General features: G+C 44.1%; 1 protein-coding gene across 1 annotated transcript; it reads right to left on the bottom strand.

The window, feature by feature from the left end:
• Nucleotides 1-1,844: 1,844 nt before the first annotated feature.
• Nucleotides 1,845-18,559, bottom strand: HMGCS1 (3-hydroxy-3-methylglutaryl-CoA synthase 1). The gene is made up of 10 exons (XM_056848025.1): nt 18,484-18,559; nt 13,983-14,440; nt 12,057-12,182; nt 11,117-11,281; nt 10,021-10,189; nt 6,505-6,675; nt 5,036-5,142; nt 4,578-4,703; nt 3,525-3,688; nt 1,845-2,159 (listed from the first exon to the last, which is right to left on the bottom strand). The coding sequence occupies exons 1-10, from the start codon at nt 18,546-18,548 to the stop codon at nt 2,067-2,069; spliced, it is 1,644 nt and encodes a 547-aa protein (XP_056704003.1). The 5' UTR covers nt 18,549-18,559; the 3' UTR covers nt 1,845-2,066.
• Between the last annotated feature and the right edge of the window lie 1,015 nt (nt 18,560-19,574).

Raw genomic sequence — 19,574 nt, 5'->3', positions numbered from 1 at the left:
GGGTATAAAAGCCAACTCTTTGTCTTCTTCAAGTCTTGATGGGTCAGGCTCATGCGGGATTCAGAAACAAAACACCGACTGCCACACAGGTAATTCAAATAGCTCAAAGTTTATTTTACAAGGCGTCTGCCTCATAGTTTGTGAGGTTTATAAAGGTTAATCTTGTGCTGCGGTTCCCGGCCTGCCCATTGCCTGCAATGGACTCAATACATGTCAGGCAACGTGTGAACAAAAAAACCCCAGCTTGTACCCGCGTTCACACTTCAGCCGCAGCACTTTAGACCGCTTTCGTCAAGTTACGTTAAAACACTTCATCTAAACATGCTGTACAGATGTCAATTCTCATTTTAGTTGGCGACAGCCTTTTTTAAAAAACAAAAAAACAAAACAGACATTACGTTAACGCCCAAACCCTGCATCTTGTAACTTAGCACGAGACGTACTAACTCTGTAAGCCTTTTTTTTCTTCTTCAGACAAAGCTCTTTTGGATGAATTTCATAGCAAAATAAAAAATGGAAGACAAAACTAAGAAAGCTTAATGTAAATGCGATGTATTTTACAAGCCGGGAGCTTCCCTTTCCTTTAGTTCCAGTGTTCACCCAAGCTGACCCAGCTTGCTCACTGGTCAGCCCCCCCCCCCCCCGGAGCTTCTGTATACCACACTTGTTCCTTGGAACGATGTTCGAACTGCAACAACCAAAGCACTTCCACTGACGGGCTTCAAAGTCAGCCAAGAGAACCATCCTAGAGCAGTTCTAGACAACTCCTGACCATCTCGTGAGATCCCGGCTGCCAAATGCAGCCCTGGCATGTGCTCTACACCCTCTTTCTGCACTGCAGGTAGCTAACAGAGGTTTATCGAGTCCCCAGCTGACTACCATACATAGCTGGTGGGCTGCATTCGTTTTGGTGGATCAACGTGTTATAGAGGCCTGCTGCACAATCAGCGTTTTGAGAATGCGATTTCCCAATGCACAGTTTTTAATGGGGAGTCTGAAGCATGAAACTATGTACAGGAGTTCAGAACCACAGCTATTGTGATAGGATCCAACCATGTACATAGGCCAGCCTCAAGAAGAAAGATGCTCCAAGATGAACGAGAACTGTTCTTTGGGCTGCCAGTCTGACAAACTCTTTGTATTAATCTGAAAGACAAATTTTACAAAGCAAGCTCTCAAGTAACCTTTATAAAAGATTACATGTGAAGTTCAGATTTCGCTAGCTTGCCAGCTCCCTCCTGAGGCAAGAGAATGTTACCATTTCAGTATTCTGCCATGAAGAGTTATAGGGGAATTGGAACTGTTCACCTCCCAAACATGTGCATTCCTTAGCTTTTGCTAGCACTGCAAATAAATATGGCGGAGAAGGAAAGGGAGTTTATAGGATGGGAGCACACAGTCGGAAAACCAAATGAAAATCTCTCTCAGACCATCAACTTTCTGGTAAAGGTTGTCCCAATAATGGCAACTGGGAAAGGTTTCTCCAATTGACAGCACCTTGGAAAACAAGCCGGTTGCTCACACGACCCTTCAAAACCATGGGGTGGTTTGAGGGAGTGGAACAAGGCCTGCATTTAAGAGACTGGGTGCCAACACCGTTAAGGCACGTATGCCCCTAACATTTAAGATTTTGTTTAAAAAGTCTCACAAATGGCTTTGGGTCATATCAATTTCTCTCAATGGCTTTTTAAAAAAGTTTCGAAGGTGTATTTTACAAAATGTGAAGAATTTATTAAAAACAAAAAAGCAGGAGAAGCACAACTTTTTTCTTTTTTTTTAAACCTGAGCCTAAATTAAAAGTACCTATTCCTGACCCATATTCTTAAAACCAATCCTCCTCAGAAACAGCCTTCGATAATTTCTGGTCTAAAAACTTCGCTAATTTCTTAGTGTTATGAAACAGTATGTGTCAGCAAACCGCATCAAAGGACAGAGCCTCAAGATTAATTTTTTCATGCTCCAACTAAGCAGTACTGTACAGCAGAATATGAGTAACAACAGTTAATCCCTTGTACGTCCCCCACCCCTCCTTAATCTTTTTCCAACTCCCACCTCACAGAGGTATCTTAGTGCTCCCCATTGGAAAGAGAAACAGCAACTGCTTCAGAGTCTGTTTTTCCAGGAATCCTTGGCACCTTCTTGGCAGGGCTAGGGATATGCTGAAGGGGGAATTTAAAAAAGAAGGCACAGATTAGAACACATGACTACAGCAGAACAACCAGTTAATTTACTTAGGGTTTTCTCAAACAAGTAGGCAACCGGGGTGTGTGCGCTTTGGAATCTATACTGGGTAACAACGGAGGCGGTTCCAATCATCAGGGAATGTTCAGTGTTGAGACACAGATTATATAGACGTGTGGATCTTGTTGAGATAGCGGTGTGATTTCATGAGATGGGCAGCATACACAGTCGCCTTCCATTTTTTGCTCACTGCTATCCTGTTATTTAGATTAGGCACTTTAACGATCATTTGTAAATGGATTTTGCCATTTCACACAGAAAAATCCATCTTCAAAGTGCATTGAAAGTGGATTGAAAGTGCATTATTTGGCATGTGTGAAAGTGCCCTGAGACACACTAACTGGATCAAGAGTGAGGATTTGAACCCTGGCCTTCTTGGGCCCAGTGTAACATTATAATTATAGTAAAAGCTTTCGTTATCCAACATTCATGGTGAATGGGGGTTGCCAGTTAATCAAACCAACCAGATATTCAGGCTTATTACTCTGCCCCACACCACCCCTCCAGATGAAGCCATAGCAACCCCAACCCCACTTCTTTGGGAATGAAATGGTGACGGCCCCTCGCCAAGAGAGAACCTTCCCCCTAGGGCTGCCAACCTCCAGGTAGTAGCTGGAGATCTCTTGCTATCACAATCTCCAGCTGATAGAGATCAGTTCACCTGGAGAAAATGGCCGCTTTGGCAGTTGGACTCTATGGCACTGAAGCCCCTCTCCAAACACCACCCTACTCAGGCTCCACCCCCAAAACCTCCCACTGGTGGCAAGGTGGGCCCTGGCAACCCTACTTCCACCTGAGCCACAAAGTCATCCTAGGCAGCAGGCTGCTTAGGAGTCATCCAGCAAAGCTGGTTCCCAACCACTCGAGGCAGGCTGAGGAGCAAGAAGACATCAGAGGAGGACATCAGCCAGCAGCACCAGCTGTCCTGAGTCCAGAGGCGACAAGCTGCATGGCTGGAGAGGCAGAGGGCACATGCCCAAAGTCACAGGGGGATTATGGCAGCTGAAGGGGAGGAGCTGGTCCTCTGGCCCTTCTGGATAAAGGTGGCAAATAAGGCTTTTACTGTATTAAACTGCGCTAGCTTGGTTGCGTTATCTGGCTATCCTCTCTATTTTCAAACCAGTAAGCCATCACTATGGTCGAAGTCAGTGATGACGCAGTCATGAATTGTAGCTGAGGGAAGGAGAAGAAGATAGCAAATCTGCTCCTGATCTCTGTTGTGAGCTCTGTTACATATACACCTGACCTTGGAAGTAAAAAAAAAAAAAAGAGATTAAACTCACCTCATGACCAAGGCCCAGATGAACAACTTCAACTCCTGCTTCCAATGGCCCATCTCCCAGCAGGGGACGACAAGCGTACGTCCTTCTGTGTTTTTCATCCACTTGCACCAAGTACCAGGTTCCCTCAGAGAGATCATCCACCGAACATTGCGGAATATAATTGGCTATTAAAAAAACGAGACACACAAAAATCTTGAAACAGTCTATCCTTGGTGTTAGCACAGCTGTAGATGTTTCCTGTAGTCCTCTGGGCCTGAGTCAGAATTATTTAAAAGCTCCCAGCTCCTTTCTGCTTGCTCTTAAAGGTAGCAGAGAGGAACTGGTCTCATGCGTGATATGGGAACAAAAACGGGAAGACTGAACGAGTCATTCTTACTCTGGAAGAGGAGCATGAATGAAGAAAGTTTCACTATCTGCCTCATGGGCACCTGATAAAACCCTGCCTATGAAGGAGAAACTTCTCTCTTGGCATATTATACTGGGAGCATGGATACAGAAAGCAGAATGCAGTTATGCTTCCCATTCCAGCACTGGCACATGTTCACAGATGCTTAAGTAAAATCATTTCCGCTGTAGTCCTCAACAGTTAAAGAGGACTGTAAAAACCCCTGCCTGTTTACCCAAGTCTTCTCTCCAAGATCAGAGGAGCATGCCTATTATATTAGGTGCTTTGGAACACAGGCAGGACAATGCTGCTGCAGTTGTCTTGTTTGTGGGCTTCCTAGAGGCACCTGGTTGACCCCTATGTGAACAGACTGCTGGATTTGATGGTCTGATCCAGCAAGGTCTTTCTCATGTGCTTATCCGGCACCAGATAAGGCTGCTCTTCTCACTGGACCCAGATTTAACTTCTCCCAGTGCTACAGCGACCTAGATGGGTTTCATCTTTCCTAAAACAGAGCTTATAAGCTAGCTACCCTCATTTTTTAAAAGGGAAATAAGCCAGGCTCCCCTTTATCACCCACTTCTGCTTAATGTTGTCTCTGAACTTCTGCTACGTGCTTGCTGAACTTAATCCCACAGCACAGATTGCTCCTTGCCTTTCCCACTCACCTAAGTGATGAGTCTCCTGCCGGAGCATCATGTTTTCGGCAAACACTTCTGGGGAGATACACTTCCTTGAATCAAGCCTTGTTTCCAGATCAGACAGGCTTGCAGTTATTTTATCCAATGAAGAACCTGCAATACAAAGCAGTAGTTTATTCTGCTTTTGTCATCAGGAGGGGTAAGGAGCTGGAAGACATTAAAGCCCTACAGTGTGACCACTAGAAATTTTCTTCCACTACTCCCTGGCTTCCCAGTTCACCAGGCATCATACATACACACACTCTTTCATGTCCACCTCTGTAGGTTATAAGGTCTAAACCAGGGGTGTCATACGGCTTGCGGGCTGGATCCGGCCCCTTGAGAGCTCTTATCTGGCCCGCAAGCCAGTCAAGCCACTCTGGCTATATAACAATGATGCAACTGTCAGGTGCTGCAGCTGTACATTTGAAACCTTCATAACTCACCAGGGGTTGCATCTTGGGTAACTTTGATAGAATACAGGGTAGCAGCAAACCCAGAGCCGTAAGAGAAGACACCGATCCTCTGCCCTGCCAGTTGCTGAGGAGAGTACCTGCACAGAGGGACAAAATGTTAACACCCAGTAGATTAGGGAGAACCCACACTTCATGACCTTGCTTCCTGGATTTGCAAAGTTTAACTAGCTCTCTCTAGCCAGAGTCCACAACACACAGAATGCTCCCCCTGCTCTCCTTGCTTGTGCACGCTTTATACCAGTTGCTCTTGGTAATGAGCTTTTCCTATCCCACATGCCTGCAGGCTCTTCAGAGAACATCCTGTACTCTTTCAGTTGCAGAGTACAGAGCCATAAAGGACTATGTAGTTGTCTTAAAGATTTTACCTAGAGACTGTTCAGGTTGAAATTGCTAATGAGCAGATTTTTCTGGTTCCACCAGACCACCACCTAAATGTGGTGTGGCGGACTCTAATCTCAAGAACTGGGTTTGATTCCCTGCTCCTCCGCATGAGCGGCAGACTGTAATTTGGAGAACCCGGTTTGATTCCCCACGCCTCTGCATGAAGCCAGCTGGGTGACCTTGGGCTAGTCAGTTCTCTCAAAACTCTCTCAGCCCCACCTACCTCACAAAGTGCCTGTTGTGGGGGGGGGGGGGGAGAGAGAAGGTGATTGTAAGCTGCTTTGAGACTCCTTATGGTAGAGATAAGCAGGGTATAAAAAACCAACTCTTCTTCACCTTCTTAGAAATTGAAGAAACTGCAACACTTATGAGCAGCCGACATATTCTGGATGCCCCAGTGCAAGGACATAAAATTATGGACGATGCAAGATAGGAACCATGGTTTTATTCATTTTTTTTATTTTTTATTTTTCATTATTAAATAGATATACAGGGAAAAAAGGGGAAAGGGAAAGGAATATAAGTTGAATATCATTTTGTTAACATATAAAGATTTCTACCCCTCTGTCAGATATAACACATTGTTAAGATAGGAACCATGGTTGTTGCTATCCCCATAGCAAAATACTCCTCATCTATCTGGTATAAGCAGCCAGCATCTGTGCTGTTAGAAATAGTCATACTGTGTTTAACTCATCTTCATGTCCCCGCTTTGTAACTTATTAATCTACAGGGTAGGTTAGAACACACAATCATTCACTTTCTATGGTGCTGTGTGCAGTCTTTGGATGCTGCTTATTTTCTGAGTCATGGGACTACAAAAGCCAGTCTAGGAATGATTCCCTCTCTCTCGGAATTCCTTCCCTCTGATGTATGCATGCAAATATTGGTTATTCAGTTGGGCAGGGAAACCACTCTGTACATGCTTAATGGCACTTCACTTCACTGCTCTTATATAAGCAGGTTGTGTGGCTATGGCCCAAAATTAAATCCAGCCTCTAAGATCCTAAAAGCTGAAGTCAGCCACAGATACCTTAACAGCCTAAGTTCATACTTACTGAGCTAGAAGAGAAGCAAGGCAACCATAGACTGAAGGCGTGTACATATTCCCATTCTGATTGGATACAAGTAAGGAAGCTTTGGTTTTTTGGTTGAAAATCTCAGTGCTTGCCTTCATGAAAGCTTTCTCCACATCCCGGTCGAAGTACGTGCCTTCCAGTTTTACATTCCTGAGGAGAAATATGAAAGTTTCGGAAGTGTTAGGCGGTAAGATAACTTGAGAAAATTCTAGATGAGAGGGAGGTTATGGAAACTAAAGGAAAACCAGCTTTTGAAAGCGAGCATCTACACTGTCAACACTGTTAGATATATTTTTTTTTTAAAATAAATTTTATTGATTTTTTAAAACTATAAATTCTCCATAATTTTGACAACAGTGTAAAAATAGTATCACAATCACAATTATATTGATTGTTGTCTTAATTACCATAAACATAAAAATATAACAACTTCCCCCTCACCTCCATCTACCTCTTAATAAAGTATTATTATCCTTCGTTAACATGTTCTGATCCTAGCATTAATTTCATTCTAAAGTTTCATGTTTTATAAAATTTTACATTCTGGATCAGAATAAAAAGTAACCTTCCATTATTCCCAGATCTTGTATATTATCACAATGATTCCTTCAATTCTCCCCTTTTCCCTAGTTCCTCCAACTCCACCAGTTCTAACATTAGAATGATTTAATCCCTTTATTCTGAAACCTTTGTCCCTTTCCATTTGGCTGCATCAAATTGCAGCCATTATAACATAAATTTAATCATACTAAACAACATTCTCTCCAGTATTTTGGGGATATTTCCTGTTTAATCAATCTTATTTCAGTGTAAATCATATCCCAGATCCATATCAAAAGTCCACCCATTCCAGTATACCTTTATATCAATCAATAATCTATATTAGGAGGGCTTATTTATATAATCCAAAAGTGATGTCTTAATCTTAATTCCACTACTTCATTAATAGCCATGCCACCCGTCCACACTGTCAAAGCCTTCCAATCCAGCAATCATATTTAAGTCAGTCCTTTAACCATGGTCTAATACTTCCTTCTGTAACTGAAATAAGCCAGTCAGGTATGGGAACAGGATTTCTTTGTTCTCTCTCATTTCTTCAGGCAAGGTGCGTATCCAAAAATGATTCTTTCTGGGCTTCATCTTCATCGTGGCTTCAATCTGTGTTTCTTGACCTGCTCTCTTCTTCCTTATATCCACACGTCCTTCCATGACTTTTTTAGATGAAAAGTCCATTTCTTGTATGTCTGATCTCTTTGTCGCCGGCTGGTTACTTTCTTGAACTTCTGTCTTCTTCTTTATATCCTTGTGTTCTTCCATAACTTTTTGGGCAGAAGAGTCCATTGCTTGTATGTCTGTATTTGTAGTCATCGTTTGAATTTTCAAGACTTTTATGTCTTCTGTAACCAGATTCAACTTCTGATTACATACCTGTGATGATTGGTCAAGAGTCATCATCATTGAAATCAATTGAGCCATCTGTGTTGAAATCTGTTTTAATTGTTTAATTGTCGCCTCAGAATGTTTAGCAAGCATGTCCTGTACTTTTTTTTCCATGGTTGAATTCTGTAAAATTCCCTTTGATTTCATAAGAGCAGGGCTATATATTTAGCCAGATCAGGGAGAGGTTCCAGAATATATAACTTAATTATATTTGATGGTCATCTGGCAGGAGTCCATTGCATGTAGTTGATAGAGAATGCTTCATTGACCAACTTAATATCTTTTTCGGGTTGCAAAAATAAGTATTTAAACTTAAAGAAAACTTTTTTTTTTAATTGAAAATACCAACGAGTTTTACCAGACGCTCTAGATCGGCTGAGCCAGGAAGTATTCCAGGGGTTGCCTCATCGTGGACCTTCTATCGTCTCTTCTCTATGGTTATTACCTTCAGGAATGGTTTTGGTGTAACACGAGTAAGACGAATTTCCGGTCTTACGACCTTCTTCCTGTTGATTTTGTAGAGCAGTGGAGAGGTAAAGCACAAAGTCTTCCGGTCAAAGAGTCCTCTTTGTTGCAAAACGTGACTGGAGGATCTTTTTTACCTCATGCAAATTCTCAGAGATTTCTCCCTCCCCTTCCTTTAAGAACACGTCGGATTGGCAGATCTTACGTCAATCATTCAAGCTCGTTGTTTTAGTTTAAGTTGATCAGATTGATAAGGCTCCTGCTGCTTTGTCTGATGGATCTCATACAGCAAAATCATCCAGTTCAATTAAGGGAGAAAGAGGGTTACCAGGAATGTTTTCTTCAACCCCCTGTTATTCGATAACGCCAGTGAAAAACGAAGGTTTCTTATCTACTCACTTGGGCGCCCGGAGGTGAGGTTTTAATCTTAATGTAGTCCTTATGATGTTTATAAGGTGCTGGAGGGTAGAGTCTAAAGCCGAAGTTGCGCGCTGGCGATTTCAATCCCTTCGTGCCCACGGGACCAAACGTCTGAAACTCCGGGGGACTTGGTAGAGCTCCCTCGGAGTATTCAGGAGGTCAAACCGCATATATGGCTGCAGGGAATTCCTGCCTCTCAGCCCACTTGCAAGGGCTGGAGTGGGGTGCGATAAAACACCCCAAATTACACGCAAACTTGGATACTCCCCAGGAGCCCCTGGGAAGACGTAGCACTCAGCCCAGCTCAGCACCGGAAGTTCCCAACACTGTTAGATATTTTAACTGGTTCTTCTGAAGCTACCCAGTGAGACATGTTAGCTTCTCCTTTCAATCAAGCCCATTCAGTAATGATTTAGAGCACTGTCTGCTAAAAAAGAATACACACCTTGAATCTGAAAAGTCATACATTTCGAGATTCCCCCATTAACCTTCAGTTAGCTTCCTGTTTTTAATTTTTCCACCTCTTCCCTATATTCCTAACCTTATCTGTAGCCTCTGGACAATCTAGCTTGCATTTTCCCTAGGCAACCTTTATATACCAACCAAGCTCTCTCCTCCCATTGCATTTGCTAGCCATTTCACATAGTTAAGCAGCCTAGTGAAATATGTACTTATTGGGGGGGGGGGGAGAGAGAGAGAATGTAAGAAATCCCCTTAAACAACTTTGTATTTCTTCCATTTCAGCTTTTGAGAATCTTCTTGCACAAGGGGAATCATATCAAACAGCACCGCATTCCATTATTGGGTTAGTACAATTAAAAAACAGAAGAGCTATATAAGACCAAGTGACATACAAGTCAGTATGGAGAAAAAAAGGGGAAAGAAACCTTTCAACTAACACAGAAACCAAACTAAACCAGAAAAGGCTGATGAACAAAGATAAAAGGAAAAATTAAATCTACTCTTTGAAACCAGTATAGTCTAAACAAATCAAATATCCTTTAATAAAGTAACAGAATACCTATAATCCGCGATTACAAATATTATTATTAGATTTCTGCTACACACATTAGCAAGGCACCAGGCTATTTACTACGGTTAGATCAGAGTTCAGTAATACTCCCAGATACCATTTCCAGGACTGCTTGTAAGGCAGCTTGAACAGTTTACCTAAAAGCTTCCAGGCTACTGTAGATGCCATTTTCTTTCACTGGTGTCTGATCACTAAGGAAGTCATTCAGCAACAGGCGAGCTACTGATTTCTGTACAAGCTTGCAGTATGGAGAGTGAAAGACTATGAAGCCAAAATCATTCAAGTTGAACTCTTTGTCAATTCCCTCTGGAAAAGGGGGAAAAAAGATAATAGGTAATTATACATTTTCTTCCACCCTATTCTCAATTCTTTAAATCCTACCAGCTTAAAAAAAAAAAGCCTATTGCAAAGTCCTAATGTAAAGAGTGCTGCTCCTTCACATGCATACTCACATTTCTATGTTCTAGACCATGTTTAGCTCACAGGACAGGTCACAGGACTGCATGTGCAGTCAGTCACAGGTTGGGGGTGGGAGAGAAGATGCCAGCTCCTGAGCTGAAATTTTAGAATGTTCTGCAGCCTAACTTGTACAGGCAGAATTTCCACATTATTACAGCACAGAGTCCACAGGAAGAGCAGAGGTGTGAAACTCAAATTGGTAGGAGTATCAAAGTCAACATATAGCAAAGGTAAACATATCATTGTTATGATGCATTGTACTGTGTGGTACTTTCTGCAACATAAATTACCATAAAGGGAATGGAGGGAGGACGACAGGTTGACGGCCTGTGGTTGCTACTGCATCCCAAAGCAAGTAATCCTCTTACCCCAAAGGCATTCATTTCATAACCCTGACAGTGTTCGAATAGGTGCTGCAGGTCCCAGCAAAGGCCTCTAAAAGGCCTGATGTAATTCCCAAGGCTGACACCCATGCCTTAATAGTGCAAACATTATACACACCATGCATGTGAACAGAGATGGATTCATGAGTTATTAAATTTCTGGTATTTGTCAACTTTATTTGTACAGCTATGGCATATGCTTGTGAACAGAATTTAGATGCAAAATAACTGTATTCCTAAATCAACAGAAGAATCCTGACATATCAATCACGGCTAGAAAATGCTTTAAATCGGTCACCGATTTCTGGATGCTATGAAAAGAGACAGGGTCCAAAAGATAGATAGCATAGGAGCCCTGGATTCTGCAACAGTATTTGTTAATGACACATACCTTTCTGCCACTGAGCCCGGATTTTCTTACGATAGACAGCATAGCAGCGATCCAGTGCACTGAGGTAGCATTGTATGGACAGTTTTCCATCAACCACAGGATACTCAGACACCATATCAGGCTTGTAGAAGTCATAGGCATGCTGCATGTGTGTGCCACGCAATCCTAGAGAAAGAAGTCAGATGTGATATTGCACTCAAGAAAAATTGTTTCTATCTAAACATGCTTCCTGTGGAACCGGATGACCCAAGGAGTGTAAAAGGTGATAATTGGTAGTGGTGAAGGGGAGAGCATTTACACTTTTGAACATAAACCAGAGTCCCCTGAATGAATGCTCAACAGTTAAAAGGTAAAGGTTCCCTGTGCAAGCACCGGGTCATTCCTGACCCATTGGGTGATGTCACATCCCAACATTTACTAGGCAGACTTTGTTCATGGGGTGGTTTGCCAGTGCCTTCCCCAGTCATCTTCCCTTTACCCCCAGCAAGCTGGGTACTCATTTTACCGACCTCGGAAGGATGAGTCAACCTTGAGCTGGCTACCTGAAACCAACTTCTGTTGGGATCGAACTCAGGTCGTGAGCAGAGCTTGGCCTGTAGTACTGCAGCTTACCACTTTGCGCCATGGGGCTCAACAGGACAGAGAGCTATTTTTAATATTACCAATAGCTACATCATTTGCACAAATTAATATCTACAAAATCTATCTGCGTGAGCTGTGGGGGAAAAAAATAACTGAACAGTTAAGCTGCTTATGCGTTGGCCTCTTGACAGATGAGGAGAAATCTAGCACTAGTTTTCTCTGATGTGAAAACATTTGCATAAGTAGTTCGCTTTCAGGTTGGAGCAATTATTTGCTCAAGTAAGTGGGGCTGGAATACTGTCAGAGTCGGCTCCATCAGTCGTAGTAATTCTTCAGTCAATTTAGTTAGGAAACTAACCTCTTTCAAAAATCAGAGGTGCATTTGGACCCACAAGCATTGCGACAGCACCAGCTCCTCCAGTTGGCCTCGCATTTCCAGTCGCATAGACAGCTATATCTCCAGCAACGACGAGCGCATAACGCCCTGCAAAATAACGCAAAGGCCATGAAAAGCCTGTATCACCCTCCTGGAATTTGCAGCAATGGCAATTTTGGGCTAGAACGCCAAGTATTCTTTACTTGAAATTAACGTCTGCTGAATTCAACAGCAAGTCCCCTCTGAGGATGTTTCTGGAATGCAGCTTTCCTGGGCATCTACTGCACTTGCCATGAAGGTATTGACGGGGGAAGGGGGATGTCCCAAAAGAAAATAGTACTAACCAGCCCTGGGGTTTTAATGCTAGAATCACCAATAGAGATTCTGCAACTTGCCCTGACCCCGCTAACTTGCTGGTTCAGCAGCAGCCAATATAAAGACCAGGATAGTCCCCACATGCCTTGCATGCTTCTCCCACTCACACAAATCTCTATATGGAAGCAACCTGAGGGAGTCCCAAGGGGGCTGAATGAAGTCTCTTAACACAACAGAGGTCTGATTCCCTGTCAAAGGCCAATGCTTTTCTCACTAGATCAAATGGGGTCTTCCAAAAGGTGTGCATAGTTTTTACACACCCAACTTTTCCCATTGCTACAGTCCTGAACTACAAATGAGAGCTGTGCTTGTTCTGAGATTGACAAGATTATTGCAATATGAGCTCTCTTTCCCAGGCAACGGCCCACTTCATCCCACTGTGGCATGCCTACAAAAATCTCATACCATAGCCCGATAATGCAAGGTCACTGTTTATATTAGAAAGCTTATGCCATAATGAAATTGTCAAGTACAAAGTACATGGCATTCTTGCTTCTATGCTCCCACTAATCAAGACAGCTTCACCTTTGTGAAGTCTTCCCATTGTATGCAATGGCAGAGCACCAGCATGTAGTGGTTAAGAGTGGTGGTTTGGAGCGGTGTAGTCTGATCTGGAGAACCGTGTTTGATTCCCCAGTCCTCCACATGAGTGGCAGAGGCTAATCTGGTGAACTAGATTTGTTTCCCCACTTCTACACACAAAGCCAGCTAGGTAACCTTAGGCAAGTTACAGCTCTGTTAGAGCTCTCTCAGCCCCACCTACCCCACAGGGTGTCTGTTGTGGGGAGGGGAAGGTGATTGTAAGCCAGTTTGATTCTCCCTTAAGGGGGAGAAAAAGTCGGCATATAAAAAACCAATTCTTCTTCTTAAATTGCTTCCAAGCCTCACTGAAGTCCACAGGTTTTTTTACAGCCCAATCCTACACATGAAGCAAATCCCACTGAGTCTAATTGCCGTTACTCCCAAGGTAACTTGGACCTCAATGGTCGTGACACATTAAGGAAGAACTGTGCCAAAGCCCCCACTGATTCTTAACGCGAGAGTGCACTGGTTTTTTAGATGCTCCCTGCCTGGGTCTTGGGTGAGGTTCAAAACAGAAGCCCCTTGGGACCCCCTATGCCCAACAGTTGCCTACCCTTAGAAGTGTACTTGAGGTGACTGATAAAGCTTGCTATTTACTTCAGCAAGCTCAAAGATACAGCTTGAAGAAGAGTTGGTTTTTATATACCGACTTTCTCCACCCCTTAAGGAAGAATCAAACCAGCTTACAATCACCTTACCTTCCACTCCCCACAACAGATACCCTGTGAGGTAGGTGGGGCTCAGACAGTGTGACTAGCCCAAGGTCACCCAGCTGGCTTCATGTGCTGGAGTGGGGAAACAAATCCAGTTCTCCAGATCAGCCTCCACCACTCATGTGGAGGTGTGGGGAATCAAACCCGGCTCTCCAGATCACAGTCCACTGCTCCAAACCACCGCTCTTAACCACTACAATACACTGGGTCTCCTTGCTTGTGCAGTTACTGAACTTACCATCCCAAGAACTGGATTCCACCCAGTTAACAGCATTAAAGAGTGCAGCAGTGCCTCCATAGCATGCGTTGGTTGTGTCTATGCCTTCTACATCTGTATTCCCCGATTCTTCAAACAGCTGCATCAGGACAGTCTTTACAGATTTGGACTTGTCGATGATCGTCTCTGTTCCAACTTCAAGTCTCCCGATGCAGTTGTATGAAAGATTATTTTTCTCCATAAGCTTCTGCACCACGGTGAGGCAGAGTGAATTGATATCCTCTCTATCAGAGCAGAAGCCCATCTTGGCCTGGCCCAGGCCAATGGTGTATTTCCCTGCATCCACGCCATCAAATTTCTCCAGCTCTGCCTGGTCGACATACTGGGAAGGAAAATAGATCTCCAAAGCAACTATTCCCACATCCTTTGGCCAACAGGCTTCGGCATTCACGGGAAGAGATCCAGGCATGGTAGTGTAGCTGAAAGAAAATGACCCAATATTTAATATGACCACAACTGTGACACAGCTGTGAAGCACAATTTCATGAACGTTGATGCAGAAGCAAGTGCCATTGAGAGAACATAAGCCCACTAAATCAGGATAGCAAGGCCTATATTTTGTCTAGACCCGTAACTGACACAATTGTACCATAAGCAGACCTTGGGACAGAAAATGAGGAGCCTGGAGCTGTTAAAATAGACCCATGACCCACCCAATTTGACTAGAGTATTGTTTCTTATGGGACAGTAGCTTGCCAGCCCTGACCTGAATAGGCCAGACTAGCCTGATCTGGTCAGATCTTCGAAGCTAAACAGTGTTGGCCCTGGTAGTACTTGGATGGGAGACCAACAAAGGAAGCCCAGGGTTGCTACACAGAGGCAGGCAATGGCAAGCCACCTCTGTCCGTCTCTTGCCTTGAAACCTCACGAGGGGTTGCTCTAAGTCAGCTTCGACTTGACGGCATTTTCCACCCCAGCTTGCCAGACCACTACTCTTGCCTGCATTAAGTAATAAATAAGCATTTGCAGGTAAAATGTTGCATGAAGTGGTACACAATTTTATATCCATAGAATACTACCTCTAAAAGTCACCCCGCCAATTACCGCAGAATGTTTGATATGTTTAACAATCCCAGGCAACCTGAAGTAAAGAACAAAAATTAAATACGTAGCTTCTTTCTTCATATAACTACAACAACAGACACAGAACCAGCTATCAATCCAGTAAGGGCCTGGCTGCAGCGAGTTGTAGATTTTTTTACCGGGTGGCTTAAAATATATCAGTTAATTTAGTAATGGGGGTTACCCCGCACTTGTATTCCCAGCGATGTTTCAAACTCTTAATACATCGCTGGGAATACAACGTGCGGTAACCCCCAATGACCAACACGTGGGGGGACAAAACATGAAACAGAAACCACTCAATTGCTCACCTGTGACCTGCAACAAATAAAACAATCCAGGATCCATCATGTGCTATAGCTCTCCACTGAGCACTCTGAGAAGATATTCATAAGGGCCTGTGGCAATGGCGCTTAAAGCACAAGACAGATTTCTCTAGAAACATGAACTCCTCCCCAAATTCCTCACCCAGAGAGGGCCTCCACTATGCCCATGGCAGAACACCACTTTTGTTTTTGCTGGGTTTGGCTCTTTCTGATGTTTCCAATCGCCCCTTACTTTTCAGCTGCTTCCCTTCAAAGTACATCAGGACTGAAAACACCAAACAATTTGCTTTTGCCACAGGGAAGACTTGTACAGTACTTTGCTAACTGAAGAGGGGGAAAGGATGATCCAAGAGAGCCTGTTGCCTCAAGGATAAGAGGCGGCAATATACAAGCACTGAAGTGACCACAACACAAGAGTCCATGAAATGTGTTCCTGAGCATCAGAGGTCACTTAAAAGCTTGGATTTTGACCTCCAAAATATAACAGCAGTTATGACTTTTGAAAATCCTGACCTCTCCTCAGAGCTCAGGGCAAAGAATCTTACTTCTGTCCTCCTATTTTAGCCTTACAACAATCCTGTGAGGTAGATTAGGCTGAGAGTGACCAGCCCAAGACCACCAAGGTTGAATAGAGATTTTAAACTAGATATGACTCTCTAACCAATACACAACAGTGTCTTACTTCTGACTGTTTTGTGTGTTTGTGTACCATCTCACAATACATAGGGATGTACAAGTTGTACAACTTGTTCTCATCCATCTAAGTGGATTTCCCCACTCCTCCACAGTTCATATATTATTGCTGTATCTATCTTGCCCATGCTGGCTCCAGAATTCATAAGCAGTTAACACTAAAAATAAATTAACAAGCAGAAGAATAACCACAAGCACAGATGGCTAGTTATTAACTGGATTAAGTTCTAACATATTCCACCCATCTAAATCTAACCCTTAGCACCAGAAACTGGGTGTAGCCAACATAGCTTTGGTGGAAACAACACGCAACAATAAGCTGCAACACAAGAGACAAATACAGTGCATCATCTGTAATTTGACAGGGTGGTGACCCACTAGCCCTGGTGACTTTTTAAACAGCTGCACAATGCCCCCCTACAAACACACACTCAAAAAACACAAACAAAACCTCTGCGCACTACTTCACCAATCTTATACCTGCTATTAATCAAGTTATTAATAATACATTAATAATTACTTATGCGAATATTAATTAAAAAGTACAACAATTTTGCTAGAGAAATATGGAAAGTGGAAGGACACACCGAGCCAGCGTGGTGTAGTGGTTAAGAACAGTGGGCTCTAATCTGGAGAACTGGGTTTGATTCCCCCCACTCCTCAACATGAGCAGTGGACACTAATCTGGTGAACCGGGTTGGTTTCCCCACTCCTACTCACGAAGCCAGCTGGGTGACCTCGGGCTAGTCACAGCTCTCTTAGAGCTCTCTCAGCCTCACCTACCTTACAGGGTGTCTGTATTGTGGGGAGGGGAAGGCGATTGTAAGCCTGATTCTTCCTAAAGTGGCGGAGAAAACTGGCATATAAAAACCAACTCTTCTTCTTTTGTGTGCATGTGTGTGTGGGTAACTTCTGATGACATGAATTAAAGTCCACAAAGGGTTATTTTGCAATTGTTTAGATTTAAAAGAATTGGTTTTTATAGGCCGACTTTCTCTACCACTTAAGGGAGACTCAAACCGGCTTACAATCACCTTCCCTCCCCCTCCCCACAACAGACACCCTGGGAGGTAGGTGGGGCTGAGAGAGCTCTAAGAGAAGGGTGACTAGCTGGCGTCACCCAGCTGGCGTCGTGTGGAGGAGTGGGGAAACCAACCCAGTTCACCAGATCAGAGTCCGCCGCTCATGTGGAGGAGTGGGGGAATCAAACCGGGTTCTCCAGATCGGACTCCACTGCTCCAAACCACTGCACCACGCTGGCTCTTTTAAAAATAAGTTTTTTTTAAAAAATAATTTTTTATTGTTTTCTTCATTTCATTAACATATATGAAAACATCAATTACTTAAAATTTAATAAGGTAATATAAAGAAAATAATTATAGCAGTTAAAACATAAAATGACTTCCCCCTCACTCTCTTCCATCTTAATTTAAATTATATATACTTTTGCTAACAAAACTAATCCCTGGTTCTTGTAGGTTATCCGGGCTGTGTGACCGTGGTCTTGGTATTTTCTTTCCTGACGTTTCGCCAGCAGCTGTGGCAGGCATCTTCAGAGTCTCTCTGTGTTACCAAGACCGCGGTCACACAGCCCGGATAACCCACAAGAACCAATGAACTCTGACCGGTGAAAGCCTTCGACAATATTTTAAAACTAATCCCCATCTTATTTAATTAGCATGTACTTATTTAATTAATATGTACTTATCTTATCGAATATTGTTAATTCAACAACTTGATGTAACCATATTACAAAATATATACGAGGGATTAAACCAAAGGGTTTAATTTGCCTTCAATTTGCAAGATCTGAGCAAGGCTGTCAAAGATAGGACATTTTGGAGGACTTTCATTCATAGGGTCGCCATGAGTCGGAAGCGACTTGACGGCACTTAACACACACACAAACCAAAGGGTAGCTTTTAAATGGTCCCATTAAATTTTTTTTTTTAAAGTATGAACTTTTAAAAATTGCTGCTGGTTTCTGTAGCAACAAACTAATACAAACTTCCCCCCCCCTCTCAGAAATGAAAACGCTGCCATTACACCACGTGCTTCCCCCCCCCCTCTTTCCCACCCCAGTGTGAACTTCCTAAACACATTAGGTGACAATACGCTGTCCCTTTTCTTCTATGGCTCCCTCAGAAGCAGGCCCCAACCACCCACACACCCACCCCGAGGCAAAAAAAACCCCTCACGGCTGGAAAAAGGGGGAGAGGAAAAGCAGCTTGGCAGTTCAAACCCCCGAGTCTGAACTCGGCGAAGGCCCCAAACAGCGACCCACCGCAGAACAAGCCCCCCCCCCCCACACACACACCCATCACGCAAGGCCCCGGGTCGAGGCCTCGGCCTCTCCCCGCACTCAACGGCCGCTCACTCACACAGGGCGGAATCCCATCGCTGGCTCCGGAGCCTCCGTCAGGCACCGGGGCGACCCAGAGCGCATGTGCGACTCCGCGGTTGTCCCCTTGAGGAGGGGGCGGGAAGCCCACGACCGAGCATGCGCGCTTGCCCCGCCGAACCTCGCAGGCCACGCCCACCCAGTGGAGCCGCCTGCCCTGCTCCGGCGCGAATGGCGCGCAGGCGCCCACCCCGACGAGCGGAACGAGTCGTTGGGCGCATGCGCGGACTCTCTCTCTCTCTCTCTCTCTCTCTCTCTCTCTCCCCCCCCCCCTCTGGTTCTTTTTTGTAATATGGTTATATCAAGGTGTTGAATTAACAATATTAGATAAGATAAGTACATCCTAATTAAATAAGATGGGGATTAGTTTTAAAATATTGTCGAAGGCTTTCACGGTCAGAGTTCATTGGTTCTTGTGGGTTATCCGGGCTGTGTGACCGCGGTCTTGGTCTCCTTCAGTGTTACTCCTCTGAAGATGCCTGCCACAGCTGCTGGCGAAACGTCAGCAAAGAAAATACCAAGACCGCGGTCACACAGCCCGGATAACCTACAAGAACCAATGAACTCTGACTGTGAAAGCCTTCGACAATATCTCTCTTCTCTTTCTCTCCCCCACCCCACCCCAGAAAGTAGCAGGAAAGCTGCCTGTCTGGGTAAGAGAAAGCCAAACAGCAACGCCAGCGGGCTAGAGAGATTTTCCTTACGCGTGCAAGGTTTTGCCCCTCTCTAGATGCACATTTCCCCCACCCGAATCCTCAAAATTCAAAAATAAGCCCCCATGCGGAGTTGTGAGAACTCGGATCGGGGGAAAATGTGCATCTAGAGAGCAGCTGGACTAAACTGAGGCTATGGTGTTTCGGTCACGTTATGAGAAGGCAAGAGTCACTGGAGAAGACAGTCATGCTAGGAAAAGTAGAAGGCAGCAGGAAAAGCGGGGGACCCAACGAGAGATGGATTGACTCGATAAAGTAAGCCGCAGCCCTCCAGTTGCAAGATCTGAGCAAAGCTGTCCAAGAGAGGATATTGATTCATAGGGTCGCCATGAGTCGGAAGCGACTTGAAGGCACACGG

The sequence above is a fragment of the Euleptes europaea genome, chromosome 4 (assembly GCF_029931775.1).
Source record: "Euleptes europaea isolate rEulEur1 chromosome 4, rEulEur1.hap1, whole genome shotgun sequence".
NCBI lineage: Eukaryota > Metazoa > Chordata > Lepidosauria > Squamata > Sphaerodactylidae > Euleptes > Euleptes europaea.
The sequence above is the reverse complement of the archived record's forward strand: the minus strand, read 5'-3'. Positions and strand labels throughout refer to the sequence as shown.

Excerpts from the sequence above, each read along its gene's own strand:
- HMGCS1 (XM_056848025.1), bottom strand. The coding sequence starts at position 18,548 with ATGCGCTCTGGGTCGCCCCGGTGCCTGACGGAGGCTCCGGAGCCAGCG. Across the intron at positions 14,441-18,483 it reads GCGATGGGATTCCGCCCTGT|CTACACTACCATGCCTGGAT; the intron begins GTGAGTGAGCGG and ends ATTTTCTTTCAG. Across the intron at positions 3,689-4,577 it reads GCAGGAGACTCATCACTTAG|CCAATTATATTCCGCAATGT; the intron begins GTGAGTGGGAAA and ends TTTTTTTAATAG.